This window comes from Nomascus leucogenys, chromosome 1a (genome assembly GCF_006542625.1).
Source record: "Nomascus leucogenys isolate Asia chromosome 1a, Asia_NLE_v1, whole genome shotgun sequence".
Lineage (NCBI taxonomy): Eukaryota > Metazoa > Chordata > Mammalia > Primates > Hylobatidae > Nomascus > Nomascus leucogenys.
In genome coordinates, this window is record NC_044381.1 from 36,169,401 (window position 1) to 36,191,984 (window position 22,584).

General features: G+C 43.0%; 1 protein-coding gene across 1 annotated transcript in view; it reads left to right on the forward strand.

The window, feature by feature from the left end:
- GABBR2 (gamma-aminobutyric acid type B receptor subunit 2) overlaps nt 1-22,584 on the forward strand; it is a 414,624-nt gene that overhangs the window by 334,098 nt on the left and 57,942 nt on the right. The window contains exon 13 of the mRNA XM_003260548.2: nt 7,909-8,031. Within this exon, the coding sequence (XP_003260596.1) occupies nt 7,909-8,031 (123 nt within the window). The remainder of the gene's footprint in view (nt 1-7,908; nt 8,032-22,584) is intronic.

Here is a 22,584-nt window from a genome sequence, read left to right on the forward strand (position 1 = left end):
CTTGCAGTGGTACTGGATCTCCCCTTTCTTCTGGATAAAATTTGTGGCAAGTCTTGTGATTTTGAAGGTCCTCTGATCAGTAACTATTATGATATGTAGAGTCTATTGTTATATTCAAAACTTCAAACGGCATTGATTGGCACAGCTTCTCCCTCTCCCAGCTCAGGCCTGCAGCAGGCCAGCCACCTGTCTTGGGAAAAGGAGTATAGGCTGGCTGCTCTGTCTTTGGCCAGCCTGCATTCTTTCCCCATCATCCCATCCATCCAGGTGTCCAACCCCTCCGGAGCTGGAATTAGGAATGGTGGAAGGGGCAGGAAATACCTTACTTGCTCAGAGCTGGCATTGGGCTTCCTGGGCCTGGCAAGGATTGCAGTGGCCCCTTTAGACTCCTAGGGCGCTTTTCTGAGTCCCTCATTAACTGGGACTTTCTCTCCTGCTATGATCTTGATGCAGGTGAAATGCTCCCCCAACTGGCTACTTGTGGCTTCTTCCTCTGCTCCTGAGCATCCTTCAGTTCTCCACCCTGGGGTCACCTCACCCCTCCAGCTAGTCCTGGACAGGGCCACACAAACTCTCCCTCACCCATGGCCCACATCTGGGGCGCAGAAAGCATTCTTGCATCTCCTTTGCACCTACAAACTCAAGGACTGAAGGTTGATGTCACTGTAGTAGCTGCTTCTCTTTTGTTCCATCCTCAGAGCAGCTGGCCAGTCCATCATCCACCTTTACGTTTCTCAAGCAGGAGTCAGACACCAGCCCACAGGGTCCCCCAGGCTGCAGAGACTCCTATCAAGCCACCCAGTGGTCTCCTTTTCACTGGAAACCAAGGCCTCTCCCTTGATTTGAGGTCATGGAGGAAGCGTTCCCTCCCAGTTCACCCATTTCTCTCATCAGGGTACCATGACACCTCTTACCAAAAATCCTCTTCTCAATTCAGTTCCCCACCCATCACACCCTAGCCCCCTGCACACACTCTTCAAATCCTGATGTGGGCATCACTTGTTTACCAACATCTCCTCTGCAGATCCTCACTGTGGGCTCATCCCAGTGGAACATGGAGCCTGTTGTTCCAGTTTTTCATGTGACCCTGCATTTTGCTCCCTGGTTACCTGGAGCCGGTGGCAGACAGCAACCCAGCCAGAGCAGTGAGGCCAAAGGCAAAACAGAAGCCTGGAGTTCTAGTCTCTGTCCACCGCTGATCTGCCGTGTGTCCTTAGACAAAGCTCTTAGTCTTTCAGGACCTCTGTGTCCTCATCTGTAGAGTGCAGACGCATTAACATAGTATTGTGCCCTTAGCTCTGATTCTGTGGGCTCCTGCCAGGTGCCCTGGTGATACCTCTCACTCCTCAGGCCCCCCACCCACCTCTTCACTGCCAAGGTTCTTCTTCAGGACTGCAGCCCCCTGTCCTCTCCAGATGAGGCGGAGGTATATTCTGTTGTCTGCCCCCTGCCCCACACCCGAACCACCTTAGGAAATCCACAGGCTGCATTTAGAGGGGGGAAAGGGCCCTGCTCTGCCACCCTGTCCCTGTGCTCGCATGGAGGGGCTGTCTCTGGGCCCCGGCAGCATTTATGACAACTCTCCGTAAGATGAGAGGCCTGGCCACCCCAGTGTTCCTCAGCTGTGGCTGCCCACTGCAATCCCGGGGGACCTTTTGAAAACTACAAGAAGTCGCCCAGGCCAGTTGAAATGAGGGCTCTGGGGCCGGAGCTGAGCATCGGTAGTTTTTCAGCTTTCCCTGGTGATGTTAATATACTGCCAAATTTGGGGACCTGTGGTCTAGATCAGGGCTTCTGAGTGTAGCTGCCCTGCAAGCTGTTAGAAATGCAAGTTCCTGGGCCCCGCCCTGATGCTAATGAACTGGAAACCTTGGGAGGAGCCCAGGAGCCTGTGTTTTCCCCATCCCCGGCCAAAGCAAGCCAAGGCTGGAGAGCCACTGGCCTAGGTGGCTTCTGGGGCCCCTCAAGCTCTGCGGCTCTGTTTTAAGAGCTGCTCTGCTCTTAAACCAGGATGACAACTCCACCCTGGTTTGGAAGAAGCACAGTGTTGGTTCCTTTGTGCTAATATGTGATTCATCCCTATGGTCATCTGTGATAAGGAACCCACCTTTATGCTCTCTAACATGACTGCGAAGCAGGAACACACCAACTGTCTGGCCACAATCGACAAAACATATCGGGAAAATAGCAGGAGTTCAGCTGTCTGGAAGCTCCCTGTGGGGCAGTGATGTGGTGTGGTCACCAGAGGCCATGGGCTGTTGCTCACTTCCTCCTGCACTGCCTGAGCCGGGGGAAACTCGGTCCCTGCCAAGGGTCTGGGGCAACTCTGAGAGCTCAGGCTTGCAGTGGGTCCAGGCATCCAGGGAGGGGGCTTATCTGAGAAACAAGCCCCCCCACACACACTTTTTTAACTTTTTAAACTTTCTTTACTTTTTTTTTTTTTTTTTTTTTACTTTTTAAAACTTTTTTTCTACTTTTGTTTTTAAGGGTAATGATGTCAGAGACAGTGAGGATTAAAACAGTCCCTTAACGGGTATGAGGTTAGAGGACTAGAAGGTGACAGAGGTGGACATCAGAGGATGGTAATTGTGTCACCAGGCATCTAGAGGAAGATGATTGTGACGGTGAGGAGGGCCTCAGGACCAGCGGGGGAAATGACATCAAGGATGGTGAGGGTGATGTCAGGGACAGAAAGGGAAATGAGAGCAATAAGCTTCATGCACAGAGGGGATCAGGGCCACCTCTATTGAGTTAATGACACTGAGCTCTCCACTTAAAAATGGTTAGTTAAAATGGCAAAATTTATGTGCATTTTACCACAATAAAAACAAAACTGTAGCAATAAAAACCTACTTGGTTATGTAAAAAACTGGAACTGTGAAGAAGAGCCCAATTTTGAACTACACCTGTCCCAACCCTTTCAAAACAATCTGGTTCCCTGATTGAGTGTGTGGTTTGGGTAAGATATAAATTTCTCTTCTCTACCTTACCCGCCTGTAATTTGGTTGGTAAATAATACTTAACCACAGCACCGCAAACCGGCTCCTGGAATCACTAGAAAGCCCAGAGTGACCCCAAAGAGTTTCTCACACTGGAATAATGTGCTCATCCAGCCTTCATCATTTTCACAACAAAATTAGTACCAAATCTTGTACTGAAAGCCTTTGGCAGTTCATATTGTTCGTTTGTATTGCGCAACCATCATCACCATCCATCGCCAAACCTTTTCATCTTCCCAAACTGAAACTCTATACCCATTCAACACTAACTCTCTCTTCTCCCTTCCTCTCCCCACAGCCATGGCCACCACGATTGTCCTTTCTATGAATTTGACTCCTCTAGGAACCTCATATAAGTTAAATCATACAATATTTGTCCTTTGGTGACTGACTTGTTTTGTGTCTTTTAAAGAAGTTTGGACTTTTTTTAGTGGCCCCCTTATTTATTATTTATTTTTTACTGACATATATACCAGATTTATATAAATTTGCAAATGCAATCATATGCTTTTTTTCAATGCATTTTTTTTATCCTTTTCTTCTTTGCATAGCTCCCACCCCTCCTCCCTCCATCTGTGATGGCTTGCCCTCCCCAAACCTACATACACAAACTTCACCCCATATGCCCTATATGTCTACATTTTTGAAAGCATTGAAGGAAAAGAAGGCTATTAAAGGCTATTAAACACGTGTGACTTAATGCTTCCAAATTTCATATTTTTACAGCATGTTACTTTTTTTCTAAAGACCAATTGTAAAATCTTTTTAAATTGAGAAGGTTTATTACAGTCTTTATTTTGCCTCATACTAGGACCAAATGGAAGTGTTGAGACAGGAGTAGAAATTCAGAGATGACACCTTCTGTTCTGGGGGCAGATGCTTTTTGAGGACAATGGAAGTTCACTACAAATATGACTGGGTTCTGTTGCAGACAATAACATGAGTGGGAAAAGCATCTGAGGATAAACCCTCAGAGTTTCATCTGGGCTCAACTTAAGAAAAATGCCGAGGGCTTTTAGCAGCTATCCTGAAGCATCCGCCATCTAAAGATGACAGGAGAGCTGAGCCCCAGGGGTACCATCCATGCTGTATTCCCCCTGAATGGTGTTCCCTGAAGAAATGAGTTGGCTCTAGCGGAAAGCCGGGCTGAATAGGTCAGAAAATCTTGAGTTTTTTGAAAAAATAAATAAATGCCCTTTTCTCTTAACCAAGCATCAGCCAAGTTTTTCTACAAAGAGCCAGTAGTCAATAGGTAAGACTTTGCAGGCTCTTCTGTCATGGTTGCAGCTACTCAACTTTGCTTTTATAGAATGAAAGCAACCATAGACAAATATGCAAATGACATTCATTTAAATGAGTATGGTAAAGGTGTAAATTTCTCTACCTTACCCTCCTTGTAATTGAGGGTATGCCATTTAAATGAGCAAGGCTACGTTCCCATAAAACTTTATTTACAAAAATAGATGGTGGGCCAAATCAGTAGTTTGCTAATCCCTGCTCTAAACAACTCAGAAGTCACATTTAGTAAAAATCGCTGGATCTGTTAAGCAGTTATTGTAAGCCAGGCTCTGGTAATCTAGTGTGGCATGTGCAAATATTATCCCCATGTTCTAGATGAGGAAACTGGTTCAGAGTGGGAAGGGAATTACCCAAGATCACACAACTAGGTAGTTCATTTCAAACTTAGATCTGATTCCAGAACCAGATGCTTAATCATTACTGGGTGCCTTTGCTCTCACCTGCCACTAAGTACCTCCTACCCCCAGAGAGAGGACTGCATGTGATAGCATCAGTGAGCACTGACATAACCCAGAGAGAAGTTCAGGCAGCATTTAAGAGAAGGAAGGAAATCAAAGAATCTAAGAATAGGGAGATGGCCTTGCCTAATGTAAGGGGTCTCTGGTGCTCAGATCAGTGCTTTTTTTTCTTTCCTTCCTTCTGTTTTCATTATCTAAGATTATTTTAAATCACCTCTACTTGCCATTGTATTTTCTATTCCCACGGGTGTACTTGTATAATTTTCACTACTAGTCTTCCCCACAAACATGCATGCTTCATAGGGCAGAATGTTTGTTTTGTCCACTGTTGCATCCTCAGTGCCTAGAACAGAACCTGACTCAGGGTAGGCACTCAATAAATATTTCTACAATTAATAAATAAAAAGTGATTCATAACTACTTAGCCTAAACCCATTCAGTCACAAACACTGGTTACATGCCAGGGTTTGTGAATGGTGCCAAAAGGAAAATAACCATTTCCTCTCTTCTGATTATCAGCATCTTGCCACCATGCACCCATCCACACATGATGATTAATCTTGTGTCTAGTAGAGCTTAGGTGCAGTATCACATTTTGCCCCTAGATGTCACTGTGTCTTACACATAAACATAGAATCACTAATTGTCAAAACCCAAGTAATGGTAGCCAGCTACCATTTGTTGATCATCTTCTCTGTGCCAGACACTGTACTAAATGCTTTCCATACCTCATCTCATTTTATTTTTATACTAACTGTACAATTTAAGGATCACTGACCACACTTTAAAAGGAAGGAAACTGAGTCCTAGCAAAGTTAAGCAACTTGCTCAAGATCACGCTTGACAAGAATTGGGATTAGAATGAGGTCTTCTACTTCCAAAACCTGTGTTCTTTCCTTTATAGCATACTTGGAGAATAACACAGAAGCCCTCCTGCTCTCTCCCTCCCCCTGCCCCTGCCCATTTTACAAATGAGAAATGCAGAATGAGAGCAAGGAAGTGATTGGCTTATGGTCACACAGGTAGCAAGGAACAGAGCCAGAATTCTAACTCAGGTCCACTTAATTTTAAATCCTTTAGAATTCCACTGCCCCAGCCGGGTGTGGTGGCTCACACTTGTAACCACAGCACTTTGGGAGGCCGAGGCAGGTGGCTCACTTGAAGTCAGGAGTTCGAGACCAGCCTGGTCAACATGGTGAAACCCCGTCTCTGCTAAAAATACAAAAATTAGCTGGGTCTAGTGGCACATGCCTGTAATCCCAGCTACTCAGGAGGCTGAGGCAGGAGAATTGCTTGAACCCAGGAAGAAAGCGGAGGCTGCAGTGAGCCTAAATTGCACTATTGCACTCCAGCCTAAGTGACAAAGCAAAATTCCATCTAAAAAAAAAAAAATCCACTTCCTCAGATTTCATACTTGAGCCGTTAAATTGGAAGGATTTACTTTATGACATTTACAAGAGGAAAATTCTGGTGCTCAGCTTTTAAAGCCATCTATGCCCCTTGCGGGGTATGCCTAGATTCATGGAGGAAGAGAAGCTGCTTGGGCTCAACCTTGAAATCAGGGTAGGAGTATACCAGCAGAAAGGTGCAGGTCAGGCCTTCCAGGGGTCAGGAATAGCTGGACAAATGCCTGGGGGCTCAAACAGCCCCGTGTTCAGCATCACGTAGATATGAGGCTCCTTCCAGCTCATCCCCTAACTGCTAAGCTCCTTAGGCATTTTGCCCCAGTTTCTCAAGACTGGCAGGGAGTTGCCTAGTTCCCCAGAGGGTGAGAGTTAAGCTGGGTTTCTGCAAAGCACCAGCAGTTCACCATATCCTTGAAAATCTCAGAGCGGGCTTTGCTGGTGCCCTGCCCCCAGGGAAAGCGGTTTTGCTGGATTTAATCTCCTTGGCAGTCACTAAACCAACACTTTCCTCGTGTTCTTTTTACATTCGGTAACATAAAGGGCCCTCGGGTTTTTATTTCTCCTTTAAAAATGGCTTTAATAGTTAAAAACCAAACCTGGTGACATTTCTTAAGCTTCTGCCTGAGTTTTGTTTGTTTTTCCATGAGTCTTTTCCAGAACTATTTCATTACATTAGCTTTTCTGGAGAGTGAGGGATATATAAACATGAAGTGAATGAAATACAGGTCAGCTTTGGCACCGAAAATATTTATCCCCCGGCCGATCCCTATCAAACAGACGTAAAGTGGGGTAGAAGTCTCACAGAGTAATAAAAATATCCCAGGCTGCAAAGAGGAATGGGAGTTATATTTCTTCTTTTTATATTCTTTCATGTTGATTCAATTCATCAGACTTTTAAGTAGCTACTGCATGCCAGGTGCTGGTAGGTGCTGAGGGAACACAAATAAAACGGGCTTTCTTTCTGTCTAGGGCTCCCCAGTTTACTGAGGAGGGAAGATGTGTATACAACTTAATTTAGCTTCTGATTGTTGCTGTAAATGTTTGAGGATGTGAATTCTGGAGAAAAGAGAGCTTGGTCCAAATCCAGGCTTCATCTCTTATTAAGTTTATTATATTGACCAAGTTACTTAGCCCTTCTAAGCCTCAGTTTGCTCATCCATAAAATAAGAATAATAATAATATTTGCCTTTATATGAGACACTGCTTCTGAAACCATCAACCTAGAGGCAGGCACAGAGTAAGTGTTTGTTAAATGTTAGCTATTCTTCTCGTTGTTACTACTCTGGTTCCTCCTGATAATTAAGTACGTGGACAAAGCGCTATGGAGTAATTAGTTGTGCTGCAGGAGTTAGAGAGGACTTCATGGAGGAGGTGACAGTTGATCGAGGTGTTTAAGGATTATTAGAAGTTTGCCAAATGGAAAGAATAGGGTGTTCCAGACAAAAGAACTAGCACCTACAAAGACCTGGAGGGTGAAAATCACAGCTCGGCCAGGGACTAGGAGTGGCCAAACTTCAACAAAATGCACATGTGTGTTTGGGGAGTGATGAGGTCAAGCTTGTGAAAGGCCTTGAATGTCACGCAGAGGAGCTTGGCTGGATTTATCCTGTGGGTGATGGGGAATTGCAGGAGGCTCTCCAGCTGGGGAGTTTATGATGCAGGTTCCCCCTATGACCTGGGCCCCCAGTTGCTGCGTGGAAAACTGTCTCTCACATCGGCTCACCTCCGCTCCTTCCCGCTCTGTAGATCATCAAGGACCAGAAACTGCTTGTGATCGTGGGGGGCATGCTGCTGATCGACCTGTGTATCCTGATCTGCTGGCAGGCTGTGGACCCCCTGCGAAGGACGGTGGAGAAGTACAGCATGGAGGTAAGCCCTCCACGCCGGCAGGAGGGAAGCCTGCAGATGTAGCCCCTGGTACATGAGGACAGTGAGGGTGCACAGCTCCCAGACTGCCTGGTACCCCACTGGGAACACTTCATCAGTTCCATTTCCTTCCATTTGAGACGTGTAATTCCAGGGAGGCCAAATACAAGGTGTTGTGAAAGAAGTTGATTTTAATATGAATACATGCAGAATGAGGGGGAAATGTTGGGCTTTTTAAAAGAGTATATTCTCATACATTGTAGAAGCCTTCATTTATAAGATCCATCACTTGAGAAATGACATTGCATATTTATCCCAATTTTAAAGTACATCTCCTAAAAAGTGCCACTAGGGAGTAAACGTTCTGAAAGCTCCTTCTAGATACTATATTATTTGCAAAGTGATGGGCAATATATTTCTTTTCACACATTTGATATCAGATATTTGCTGTTAAAATAACCTCACATAAAAGTACTGTTAAATATATTTTTTAGTTGTCTTGCAGTCAGCCTTGCCCTGAACTCACACTGGTCTTTCTAGGATTCTCCAGATTAGGGAAGTTTGAGTGCCTTAGGAGGTTGTAGTTTTGTTGACTTTCATTTAGAATAGTGACCTGTCTTTGCGGGGTACAGCTGAGATGCAGTGTCGTGTGCTATTTGGTAGGATTTCTGTACAGTGTAACAAACACTAAGAAAATAAGAATCTCTGTTTCTCTCACTGCTTTATTAGAGAAATATTTTGTGGAATTTAGTGTGAATTCTTACACTAAACCAGAAATGGTCATTCTATGCATTGAGGGCAGAGCCTTTTATCCTTCTAGACAAGAAGGTTTTATAGAAAATAAGATGCTCAGCCTCATTTATCTCGAGACAGAGTGTTTACTCAGCTTGGTAAGCAGTTATGCATTCAGAGCAGCAGCAGAGAATGCCATTTAGGAAAGAGGTTGAGAGCTATGTCCCTCCACCTGACCACCTTCCACATATAAGCGGGACTCCAGACAGTCACAACCAGAACTGGCAAGGAGGGCGGACCCGACACTGGCTGTGCCCATGGGCCAAGGGGGCAGGAACTGAGTCCACTCGAGCAGACAGGCTACTTTTGGACGGGGGGACATCTGGTCACCATTCACCCTGCAAGGTAGGCAACAGAACAGCTGGGTGGGTCCCACTTCATCCCAAGGGAATTCCCCGCCCACCACCAGAATTTAGAAATCCAGACAGGATGTCAACACTAGGAAGAGCTATCATTGGCTAACTGGGCCCCTGAGCTAGGGAGAGCCTGTGGTGGTGATAATAACAAGCAATGATGATAATAAGAGAGATGATGATGATGACAGCTGGCATCATGTGTTAACTCATTTAATCCTCACAGCAATTCTAGCAAGTAGATGCTGTCCTTAACCTCATTTTACTGATGAGGAAACAGAAACCCAGAGAGGCTGTATAACTTACCCAAGGTTACCTAGCAGGTTAGTGACAATACCACTAATTACCCTCTCACCTACTGCCTAACCCTGCCTTTCAACACCTGGGCAGCTCTTAGCAGTTTTACAGGCTTTCTTAAACCTTTGTTCATTGGCCACAGATCTGGGAAGTGAGTAGGGCAGGGAAATGTTCTCCCCTTCTACAGATGAGGAGAAAAAAGTAGAATAATGGGCAGACTGAGGGCCCAGGAGATCAAGGAATAAGAGCAGGCTGAGTCAGGCAGAGTTTGTGGAAGGCCTAGAGCTGGGCCAGGTGGACAGAACGAGGCACAGTGGCTCAGTGTGGAGCCCAGCAGTGGGCTAGGGAGGCTGAATGGCTGCCGCCTCTATTCTTGATGAAGGTGGGAGCTGAGTATTCACAAGGGGTTCCCAAGGCTCCAGCTGTGGTGGGGAGACACCGGCAGTGCCAGAGTCAACAGACTCTGGAAATGGGGATGCCTGTCCTACTAGACCATTTAGACAATGTAAACCTGTGCAGTCTGATGTGTCTAGCTGATGGTTTGCTATCATGGCTCTTACCTGCTTTCCTTCTATTCTGTAATAAGCACTGCTGCTATCAATGGCTCTGTGCATAGAACCCTAGCACATTCCGGACTTTCCAAGGCTGTGGTTCTCAAACTGAAGAGTCCCGGGGTGCTGCAGAAGTGCCTTTCTGTGTAGATAAGGAAACTGAGCCTGGAAAGGTGCTGTCCAGGGCCCAGGGTCACCCAGATTGTCCAAGGCAAGGCCCAGATAGGCTGTTCCTGTGTCTCCCTCCGGGGTGTGCTGAGATTTCTTTCAGAACCTTTTCTGGCAGGTGCCTACTTTTCTTCTTTTATTTTAGAGTTGGCCTGTCCCTCTGTTGCTATGGTAACAGAACCCTTTGATCTGTCCACCCACAGCCCTGTTTATTGTTGTTTTTCTACCAAACAGCACCAAGCTGTTGGTTTCTCTCAGACCCTCCCTCTGTCAGATACAACAGGGTAGTTGAACAGTGTGCCCAGGGCCTGAGGTATCCTAAAGTCTCCTTCAAGGGGCTGTTTTGTCCAGGACCTCCAAACAGAAAGCCTAGGCGTGGGGGAGAGATGATGAAAGACCGTTGTGGCCCATCCCTCCCTCCCCCTTACCTACTTCAGACACCCTATGTGCTCCAGACTCTGAGCACCTGAGGATTCCAGGCATGGGCCTTGCAATATGGTACACATCCTAGCCTTTGCTCATGCTGTGTCCCCTTCCAGAATCTTCTCTGCCAAGTATATGACTTCAGCTTCAGCACCAGTGTTACCTCCTATGGAGAGGTGTCCCTGTGTTCACTGGCTCCCCTGCAGTCAAGAACCTGCTCTGCCTCACTTCCTCCCCCAACATCCCAAACATTCCCTGGTCAGGACTCCCAGCAAGTCAGAAGTCTCTGCTTCTCCAGGACAGGGCCACGTCTCAGCCAGCCCCCACACAGCCCACCCAGCACCCCATGGCCGGCATCTTCCATGGGAAGACACAGATAGCAGCCTCATGGCAGCCTGCAGAAAAGTGGGGGAGCAGACTAAACCTGTAGACGAATAACCCTATCACTTCGGATCACTGTTGACTCTGAAAGCAGTGAGAGGGAAATAAACAGAACCCAGGGCTTGAGAATAACAGGAAGGACCCATGGAAGCGATTCACCCTGAGAGAGTGTACTCAAGGGTCCTTGGAATGCAAGTCCCCTAGAGGCCTACTCGGGGCAGCCCAGCCCCCCATCCTTATTCATTTCTGTGCCATAAATATTGATTGATTGATTTTATTTTTATTTGGAGACAGAGTCTCACTCTGTCACCCAGGCTGGAGGGCAGTGGCACGATCTTGGCTCACTGCTCAACCTCCATCTCCTGGGTTCAAGTGATTCTCATGCCTCAGCCTCACAAGTAGCTGGGACTACAGATGTGCGCGACCACACCTGACTAAATTTTGTATTCTTAGTAGAGATATGCTTTCACCATGTTGTCCAGGCTGGTCTCAAACTCCTGGCCTCAAGTGATCCACCCACCTCGGCCTCCCAAAGTGCTGGGATGACAGGTGTGAGCCACCTCGCCCAGCCATGTATATGTCATAAGTATTTCTGTAGCACTTGTCATGTGCCAAGCACTGTTCTAAATGCTTTACAAATATGAACTCATTTAATTTAATCTTTATAATAATCCTGTGAGGTAGGAGATACTTTTGCCCTCATTTCATAGATGAGGAAACTGAGACACAGAGACCTTCAGTGACTGGCCCAGGTCACGCAGCCAGTGAGTGGCAGAGCCTGGATTCCACCCCAGGTGGTCTGCTTTCAACCATGTTGCCACCCAACTCCACATAAGGGTGGAAAGCGTCCCTGAGGTGGGGGACGGAGGTCCTGACTTCTGGTTTCACTGCATCTTTCCTCTTTCAGGGGCTACACACAGCCCCTCTCAGGTCAGGCTGACTGTGTGGCTGTGGTCCTGGAGCCTGACTCCATGACGCCCCTGCCACTGCCAAGCCTCCAGCTATGGCTCAGCATCCCACAGCCTCCTCATGCCCCAAAGTGATTCCAGCCTCACTCTCACCTTTTTCACCAGCTATGCATCAGGCCCTGTGCTGGACTCCAGAGAGAAGCAGTGAATGAGATGTGGCCCTTCCTTCAAGGACCCCTTAGAGCAGTTAGGAAGACGGACAAGTCAGTGGCTAATTCGCAGCCCTCATGCTACAGGGTGCTGTGGAGCCCGAGGAGGGACACCAATCTGGCCTCATAGGGTCAAAGAAGGCTTTTCAGCTGAAAGCCAAGGAGGCCTGAGCCGGTGTGGGAGCTGGGAGGGTCACTCAGGCAGAGGCCACTGCATTTGGACAGCAGGCAGTGTGTCCAGTGAACCAAGTGCTAAGAGGACACGGGTGGGGAACACAACACACAGTGCTACTCTGGTGTACATTGGCACAACCACTTGGGAAACTATTTGACATGAGTCATGTCAAAGATGCACATGCCCCACAGCCCTGCCATTCCACTAGGACACATCCCTAGGGAAAGTCTCACACATATGCCCAAGGAGACCCAAGCCTGGGTGTTCACAGCAGCACTGTTTGTAACAGCCAAAAACTGGGAGCATCCTAAATGGCCTGCAGGAACAGAATGGATACGTGCATTATGGTATTTCATACGGCTGTGGGAATGAATGAGCCACAGCCACACACATCAGTTCAGAGGCATCTCAACAACACAGCAATGAGCAAAAACAGCAAGTCACACATGAATACCCAAAACAGGCTTTCACATGCTTCAAGTTCAAACACTGGAGAAACTGAACAGAATATTGTTTAAGGATACATACATAGGTAACAAAACCATTTTTTAAAAAAAGAAGAAGGCAATTGTTAACACAGAATTCAAGATTATGGTTACCTCTTGGTGGGCAGGATAGGAGGATATTATTGACACAGGCACACAGGTCCCGTAAGGTTCTGGCAATTCTGTTCTTCAAATCGTACATATACATTATATCTACTCTTCAGAAAGTATGATGTGTGGTTTTTTTGTTGTTGTTTTTTGTTTGTTTGTCTGTTTTGTTTTGTTTTGTTTTGTGACAGGATCTCACTCTGTTGCCCAGACTGGAGTGCAATGGCAAGATCATGGCTCACTGCACCTCCCCTGGCTCAGGTGATCCCCCAGCCTCAGTCCCCCGAGTAGCTGGGACTACAGGCATGTGCCACCACACCCCGTTGATTTTTGTATTTTTTGTAAAGACGGAGTTTCCTCATGTTGCCTAGACTGGTCTCCAATTCCCGGGCTCAAATGTTCCACCTGCCCTGGCCTCCCAAAGTGCCGTAATGACAGGAATGAGCCACCATGCCCAGCAGATGTATTTAATTTTTAAAATTTTATTTATCTTACTTAGTAGACTTTATTTCTTAGGGTAGTTTTAGGTTTGCAGAAAAAGTTAACAAAAGTACAAAGAGTTCTCATGTACCCTCCACCCACCCCTACAATTTCCTGTTATTAATATCTTGCATTGTCTGGTACATCTTTTCAAATGATGAACCAATATTGACACATTATTCTTCACCACAGTCCATAGTTTACCTTAGGGTTCACTGTTCTACGGGCTTTGCCAAATGCATGTCATGTAGTCACCATTACAATATAATACAGAGTAGATTCACTGTTCTAAATATCGTCTGTGCTTTACTAATCCTTGACAACCACGGATCCATAGTTTTTCCTTTTCCAGAATGTCATATAGTTAGAATCATAGAGTATGTAGCCTTTTTAGACTGGCTTCTTTCATTTAGTAATATGCATTTAAGGTTCCTACATATGTTTTTGTGGCTTGATAGCTCATTTCTTTTTATCACTGAATAATATCCTATTTCCTGGTAGCTCATTTCTTTTTATCACTGAATAATGTCCTATTTCCTGGATGTACCACAGATTGCTTATTCATTCACCCACTGAAGGGCATCTTAGTTGCTTCCAAGTTTTGGCAATCATACGTAAGGCTGCTACAAACTTTCATGTGTGAGTTTTTGTGTGGACATAAATTTTCCATTCATTTGGATAAATACCTAGGAGTGCAAGTTATGATTATATGGTAAGAGGATGTTTAGTTTTGTGAGAAACTACCAAACTGTCTTCCAAAGTTGCTATACCATTTTGCAAACCCACGAGCAATGAATGGGAGTTCCTGTTGCTCCACATCCTTGCCCGCATTTGGTGTTGTCAGTGTTTTGGATTTTAGCCATTCTAATAGGTGTGTGCTGGTATCTCATTGTTATAATTTGCAATTCCCCAGTGACATATGATGTTGAGCATCTTTTCATGTGCTTATTTGCCATCTAGTGAAAAGACTGTTCAGATCTTTTGCACACTTTTTAAATAGGTTGTTTTCTTATTGTTGAATTTTAAGAGGTCCTTATATATTTTGATGCAAGTCCTTTATTAGATACGTGTTTCATAAATATTTTCTCTCAGTTTGTCTCTTTATTCTCTTACAGGAGTTTTAAATTTTAATGAAATCGAGCTTATTACTTTTTTCTTTCATGGATCATACTTTTGATGTATCAAAACATTCATTGCCAAACACAAAGTTACCTTGATTTTTTTCTGTTATGTTTTATGGTTTTACATTTAAATTTAGGCCTGTGACCCACTTTGAGTAAAATTTTATGAAAGGTGTAAGGTCTATGTCTAGACTCCTTTTGCGTGTTGTCCAGTTGTTCCAGCACTGTTTGCGGAAAAGACGATCTTTTCTCTATAGTATTACCTTTGCATCTTTGTCATAGATCAGTTGGCTGTATTTGTGTGGGTGTATTTCTGAGCTCCCTGTTCCGTTACATTGATCTATTATTTCATCAATCCCACACTATCTTGATTAGCATAGCTTTATAGTAAGTCTTGAAGTCAGGGAATGTCACTTCTCCAACTTTGTTCTTCAATGTCATGTGAGCTCTTCTGGGTCTTTTGCCACTCATGTAAACTTTGGAATTAGTTTGTTGATATCCACAAAATAATCTGCTGGGATTTTTATTGGGATTACATTGAATGTATAGATCAAGTTGGGAAGTATTGACATCATACCAATATTGAGTCTTCTGATCTATGAACATGAAATATTTCTCCATTTATTTAGATCTTTTTTTAATTTTCTTTCATTAGGGTATTGTGGATTTCCTCATATAGATGTTTACCTAACTCGTTAGATTTACACCTATTTCATTTCATTTGGGTGCTAATGTAAATGGGATTGTGTTTTTAATTTCAAATTTCAAGTGCTCATTTCTGGTCCAGGCGTACCTCACTTTATTGCACTTTGCAGATTTTACATTTTTTACAAATTGAAATTTATGGCAATCTTACATTGAGCAAATCTATAAGCACCATTTTTTCTGATAGCATTTACTCACTTTGTGTCTCGGTGTCACATGTTGATAATTTTCATAACATTTCAATCCTTTTATTATCATTATATCTATTATGGTGATCTGTGATCAGTGATCATTCCTGTTACTATTGTAATTGTTTTGGGGTACCATAAACCATGCCCAGATAAGAGGGCAAACTTAATTGGTTAAGTGTTCTGTGCATTCTGACTGCTCTACCCACTGTTCCTCCATCTCTCTTCCTCTCCTTGACCTCTCTATTCTCTAAGACACAACAATATTGAAGTTAGGTCAGTTAATAACCCTGCAGTTGTCTCTTAAGTGTTCAAGTAAGAGAAAGAATCACACATCTCTCACTTCAAACCAAAATCTTGAAATGATTAAACTTAGTGAGGAAGGCAGGTTGAACGCAGAGACAGGCCAAAAGCTAGGCCGAGTGCACTCAACAGTCAGGTTTGGAATGCAAAGGACAAATTCTTGAAGGGAATTAAAAGTGCTATTTCAGTGAACACATGAATCATAAGAAAGCAAAACAGCCTTATGGCTGATATGGAGAATGTATGAGTGATCTGGATAAAAGATCAAACCAGCCACAACATTCCCTTAAGTCAAAGCCTGATCAAATCTCAGTGAACTAGATCTCTTCAATTCCATGAAGGCTGACAGAGGTGAGGAAGTTGCAGAAGAAAAATTAAAAGCTAACAGACGCTGGTTCATGAGATCTAAAAGGAAAGAAGTCATCTCTATAACATAAAAGTGCAAGATGAAGCAGCAAGTGCTGATACAGAAGCTACAGAAAGTTATCTAGAAGATACAGCTGAGATCCTTGATGAAAGTGGCTACACTAAACAACACATTTTCAATGGAGATGAAACAGGCTTATGTTGGAAGAAGATGCCGTCTAGGTCTTTCATAGCCACAGAAGAGAAGTCAATGCCTGGCTTCAAAGTTTCAGAGGAAAGGCTGACTCTCTTGTTAAGAGCTAATGCAGGTAGTAACTTTAAGTTGAAGCCAGTGCCCATTTCCCATTTCAAAAATCCTAGGGCCCTGAAGAATTGTGCTAAATCTACTCGGCCTGTGCTCTATAAATGGAACAACAAAGACTGGATGACAGCACATCTGTTACAGCATGGTTTCCTGAATAATTGTAAGTCTACTTTTGAGACTTACTGTTCAGAAATTAATTAATTAAAATATTCTTTTCAAAATATTATTGCTCATTGACAATGTACCTGGTGTATTAGTCTGTTCCCACACTGCTATGAAGAAATACCCGAGACTGGGTAATTTATAAAATAAAAATGTTTAATTGACTCACAGTTCTGCATTGCTGGGAAGGCCTCAGAAAACTTTCAATCATAGCAGAAGGCAAAAGAGAAGCAGGCACCTTCTTCACAGGGTGGCAAGATGGAGTGAGTGCAAGACGGGGAAATGCCAGATGCTTACAAAATTATTAGATCTCATGAGAACTTACTATCATGAGAACAGCATGGGGGAATTCTGCCGCCCCCCACCATGATCCAATTACCTCCACCTGGTCCCACCCTTGACATGTGGGGATTATGGGGATTACAATTCAAGGTGATATTTGGGTGGAGACACAGCCAAACCATATCACCTGATTACCCAAGAGCTCTGATGGAGATGTAAAAGAAGATGAATGTTGTTTTCATGCCTGTTAACACAATATCCATTCTGCAGTCCGTGGATCAAGGAATAATTTTGACTTTCAAGTCTTATTATTTAAGAAATACATCTCATAAGACTATAGGTGCCATAGATAGTGATTTCTCTGATGGATCTGGGCAAAGTACATTGAAAACCTTCTGGAAAGGATTTACCATTCTAGATGCCATTAAGAACATTTGAGATTCATGGGAAAAGGTCAAAATGTCAACATTAACAGGAGTTTGGAAGAAGTTTATTCCAACTTTCATGGATGACTTTCAGGGTTTCAAGACCTCAGTGGAGTAAGTAACTGCAGATGTGGTGGAAATAGCAAGATAATTCGAAATAGTAGTGGAGCCTGAAGATGCGACTGAATTGCTGCAATCTCATGATAAAACTTTAACAAGATATACAAAATAGAGCATCTAAGAGAGATCAGGATCAGCTCAGAGCCAGGAGGGACTCTCCACTGTGGGGAAAATAGATCTTCAGTGGTCCACATTCCCATCACAGATGCCTGAAATACTAGCCACAGGAGAGCTCCTTAGTACTCACAGGCCATTAATTTAGTATAGGGAGCTGTCTGAAGTCCATACAACTGCATTTTCCAGAGGATTTCACTCTGGGTCCCATTCACTCACCCCCCTGAAACCAAAGCTGCTGCATCAGGACACCATTTTGAGAGCCCAGCACCCACCAGAATATATCCTACTCTAGGGCCCAGAAGCCCCTGCATCTATACATACTGAAGCCCAACTGACATTCCCCCACATCCACCCAGAGGGCTGCAGCATTATGACACCAGCCATAACTTGTGGCACAGCCGCGTCCCCAGGACTGTAGCTCACACAGTGTCCTGTACCCCAGAGAACATCAGTGTACCACACCAGGAAGGCTACCCCCAGGACAAAAGGACCCAAAGCATGCTCTCCCCAGAGCCTGAGAATTGCCTGCCTGGGGATGCCGACAACCCCTCCCCCTCCAGCAGCAGGACCCTCATGCACCTGCAGACACCTTCAGGGATCTTGAGGACCAGTCTGTCCCACTCACCATAACCAGCATCCATGCACACCATCCATGGACCTGAGGACAGGTCCACCCTGCCTGCTGCCATCACCACCCACATGTGCTATCTGGGAATCTGAGGATTAGTCCACCCTGCCCATGACTGGCATCCATGAGCACTTCATAGGGGCCCTAGGGCTGGCCTTCCCAGCCTTCCAGCACCACCCACCCAACCATTATCACTACCTGGTGGCCTTAGGACTGGCCAGCCACCTCTTCTGCCACCAGAGGTGCCTATGCATGCTGCCTAAGGGCCCAAGGACCATTCCACGTAGGCCCACCATTGACACCACTGATGTCCACACACAATACCTGGGGACCTGAGGACTGGCACACCCAGTACACAACTGCCACCACCAGTGCCCCTACATGCTACCCAGGGGCCGGCCCCAGGACCAGCTTGCCTGGTGTCCTTATCTCCAGTAAAGCCTCAACATAGCCTCCACTAATAATTACAGCCTAAGCTACTGAAAAATTCACAGCCATCACTGATGTTGATTACAGCCAAAGAAATCATACAGAGACTACACTACTAAGCCCATTCAGAATCAAAGCCAAAGTACCCTACCCAGCCAACACTATAGACACATGTACAGGAAAAATTATTTCCCCATGAAAGCCAATCCATAAAATTGGAAGAAGCAGCTGTTATACCAGATGCACAGATACCAATGTAAGGATACAAGAAATGTGAAAAAACAAAGAAACATACCTCCAAAGGAACACAATAATTCTCCAATAACATATTCCAAAGAAAGGAAATCTATGAAATGCCAGAAAAGAAATTCAAAATGATGATCTTAAGGAAACTCAGTGAGATACAAGACAACACAGATGGACAAACACAAAGAAGTTGGGAAAACAATTTGAGATCTGAATGTGAAATTCAGCACAGAGATAGATATCATTAAGAAAGGAACCAAACAGAAATCCTGGAACTGAAGAATTCAATGAATGAAATTAAAAAACACAATTGAGAGCTTCAAAAATAGACTAGATCAAGCAAAAGGAAGAATTTCTAAAATTGAATAAAGCCATTTCCCAGATAAGCAAAAACAGGAAATTCATCATCACTAGACCATGCCTACAAGAAATGGTTAAGGGATTCCTACATCTGGAAGTGAAAGGATGGTATCTGCCTTCATGAAAACACACAAAAGTATAAAACTCACTGGTAGAGAAGAGACACAAATAAGAAAGAGAAAGAAATGAAATGTTAGCACTATTGAAAACCACCAAAAAACAAAGGTAAATAATAAAAGAGGAATAAAGGAACAAAGGATATACAACACAATCAGAAAACAATTAACAAAATGACAGGAGTAAATCTGCGCTTATCAATAACAACATTGAATGTAAATGGTTTAAATGCCTCGATTAAAATACAGAGACTGGATGAATGGATTTAAAAAAAAAAAAGCCAACTCTATGCTGCCTGCAAGAATCTCACTTTTCCTGAAAAAGATATAAATAGACAGAAAGTGAAGGAATGGATAAAAATATTCCACACAAATGGAAACCAAAAGCATGCAGAATTAGCTATACAAATATCAAACAAAATATACTTTAAGTCAGAATCACAAAAAGAGACAAAGGAGAACATGACATAATGATAAAGGGATCAATTCATCAAGCAGATATAACAATTGTGAATATATATGCACCCAATGCCAGAGCACCCAGATATATTAAAAAAATTATTAAAGCTAAAGAAAGAGGTAGACCCCAATATAATAATAGTTGGGGATATTAACACCCCACTTTTTAGCATTGGACAGATAATCTAGACAGAAACTTAACAAAGAAGTGTCAGAATTAATGTACACTGTAGACCAAATGGACCTAACAGACAGTTATAGAATGTTTCATCCAACGGCTACAGAATACACGTTTTTCTCATCAACACATGGAACATTCTCCAGGACAGACCATATGTTAGGCCACAAAACAAGTCTCAACAAGTTTTTTTAAATTGAAATCATATCAAGCACATCTCAAATCACAGTGGAATAAAATTAGAAATCAATAACAAAAGGAACCTTGGAAACTGTACAAAAACATTGAAATTAAACAACATACTCCTAAACAACCATTAGGTCAATGAAGAAATTCAGAAAGGAATTTGAATATTTCTTAAAACAAATAAAAATGAAAACACAACATAGCAAAACCTATGAAATACAGTAAAAGCAGTGCAAAGAGGGAAATGTATAGCAATAAACACCTACATCAAAAAAGTAGCAAAATTTCAAATAACCTAATGATGCACCTCAAGGAACCAGAAAATCAAGAACAAAATAAATTCAAAATTAATAGAAGGAAAGAAATAAATATCAGAGCAGGATTAAATGAAATAGAGACTAAAAAAATACAAAGGATGAAGGAAATGAGAACTTGTGGGGGTTTTTTTGAGAAGATAAAATCAATAAACCACTAGCTAGACTAAACAAGAAAAAAAAAGGTGAAAATAAGATGAGAAACAAAAAGGAGACATAACAACTGATGCCACAGAAATACAGAGGATCACTAGAGACTATTATGAACAACTATATCCAACAATTTGGAAAACCTACAGGAAATGGGTAAATTCCTGGACATGTGTCCTACCAAGATTGAACCAGAAAGGAATAGAAAACCTACACAGACCAATAATGAGTAACAGAACTGAATCCATAATAAGAAGTCTCCCAACAAAGAAAAGCCCAGGACAAGATGGCTTTATTGCTGAATTCTACCAAACTTTTAAAGAACTAACATAATTCTTCTCAAACTATTCCAAAAATTTGAAGAGGAGGAAATTCTTCCTTATTCATTTTACCAGGCCAGAATTGCCCTGATACCAAAACCAGACAAGGACACAATAAAAAAAGAAAACTACAGACCAATATTCCTGATGAACATAGATTTAAAAATCTAGATAAAAAAAATCTTCGCCAGGCACAGTGGCTCATGCCTGTAATCCCAGCACTTTGGGAGGCCAAGGCGGGCGGATCACGAAGTCAGGAGTTCGAGACCAGCCTGAACAATATGGTGAAAGCCCGTCTCTACTAAAAATACAAAAAAATTATCTGGGCCTGGTGGCGCATGCCTGTAATCCCAGCTACTCGGGAGGCTGAGGCAGGAGAATCGCTTGAACCCAGGAGGCGGAGGTTGCAATGAGCCGAGATCATGCCATTGCACTCCAGCCTGGGCAACAGAGTCAGACTCCGTCTCAAAAAAAAAAAAAAGAAAAAAAAAAAACTTCAACAAAATATTAGCAAACCAAATCCAACAACACATCAAAAAGATAATATACCATGATCAAGTGGGATTTATCCTAGGGATGCAAGAATGATTCAACATAAACAAATCAATAAATGTAATATATTGCATGAACAGAATGAAGGACAAAAACCATATGATTATCTAAAGAAATGCAGAAAAGCATTTTATAAAATTCAACGTCCCTTCATGATAAAAAAAAAAAAACTCAACAAATTAGGCATAGAAGAAACATATTTCAACATACTAAAGGCCATCTATGACAAACCCACAGCTAATATCATACTGAATGGAGAAAGGCTGAAAGCCTTTCTTCTAAGAACTGGAACAAGACAAGGATGCTTTCACTAGTCTTCTTTAACACAGTACTGAAGTCCTAGCCAGAGCAATTAGGCAAGAGAAAGAACTAAAGAGTATCCAAAAGGGAAAGAGGGAAGTCAAATTGTTCCTCTTTGCAGATGATATGATCTTATATATTTTATAAAAACCTAAAGACTCCACCAAAAATACTCTTAGAACAGATCAATAAATTCAGTAAAGTTGTAGGATACAAAATCAAGATATAAAAGTCAGTAGTATCTCTATACACCAATAACAAACTAGCTGAAAAGGAAATAAGAAAGCAATTTCATTTATAATAGCTACAAAAAATAAAATGTCTAGGAATAAATTTGACCAAGGAAGTGAAAGACCTCTACAATGAAAACTCCAAAACACCAATGAAAGAAATTGAAGAGAACCCAAAGAAATGCAAAAACATCTCATGTTCGGGGGTTAGAAGAATTAATATTATTAAAATGATCATACTGCCCCAGGCAGTCCATAGATTCAAAGTAATCCCTATCAAAAGGTCAATGACATTCTTCACAGAAATAGAAAAAAAAATCTGAAAATTCATATGGAGCCACAAAAGACCCTGAATAGCCAAGGCAATACTGAGCAAAAGAAATAAAGCAGGAGACATTCAACTGCTTGACTGCAAAATATACTACAAAGCTATAGTAAACAAAACAGATGATATTTGTATGAAAACAGACCATAAGACCAATGGAACAGAATAGAAAGCCCCTAAATAAATCCATATATTTATAGCCAACTGATTTTTGACAAAGGTGGCAAGAACATATACTGGGGAAAGGACACCTTCTTTATAAATGATGCTGTGAAAATTGGATATTCATATACAGAAGAATGAAACTACACCCCTGTATTAGTCTGCTCTCACACTGCCA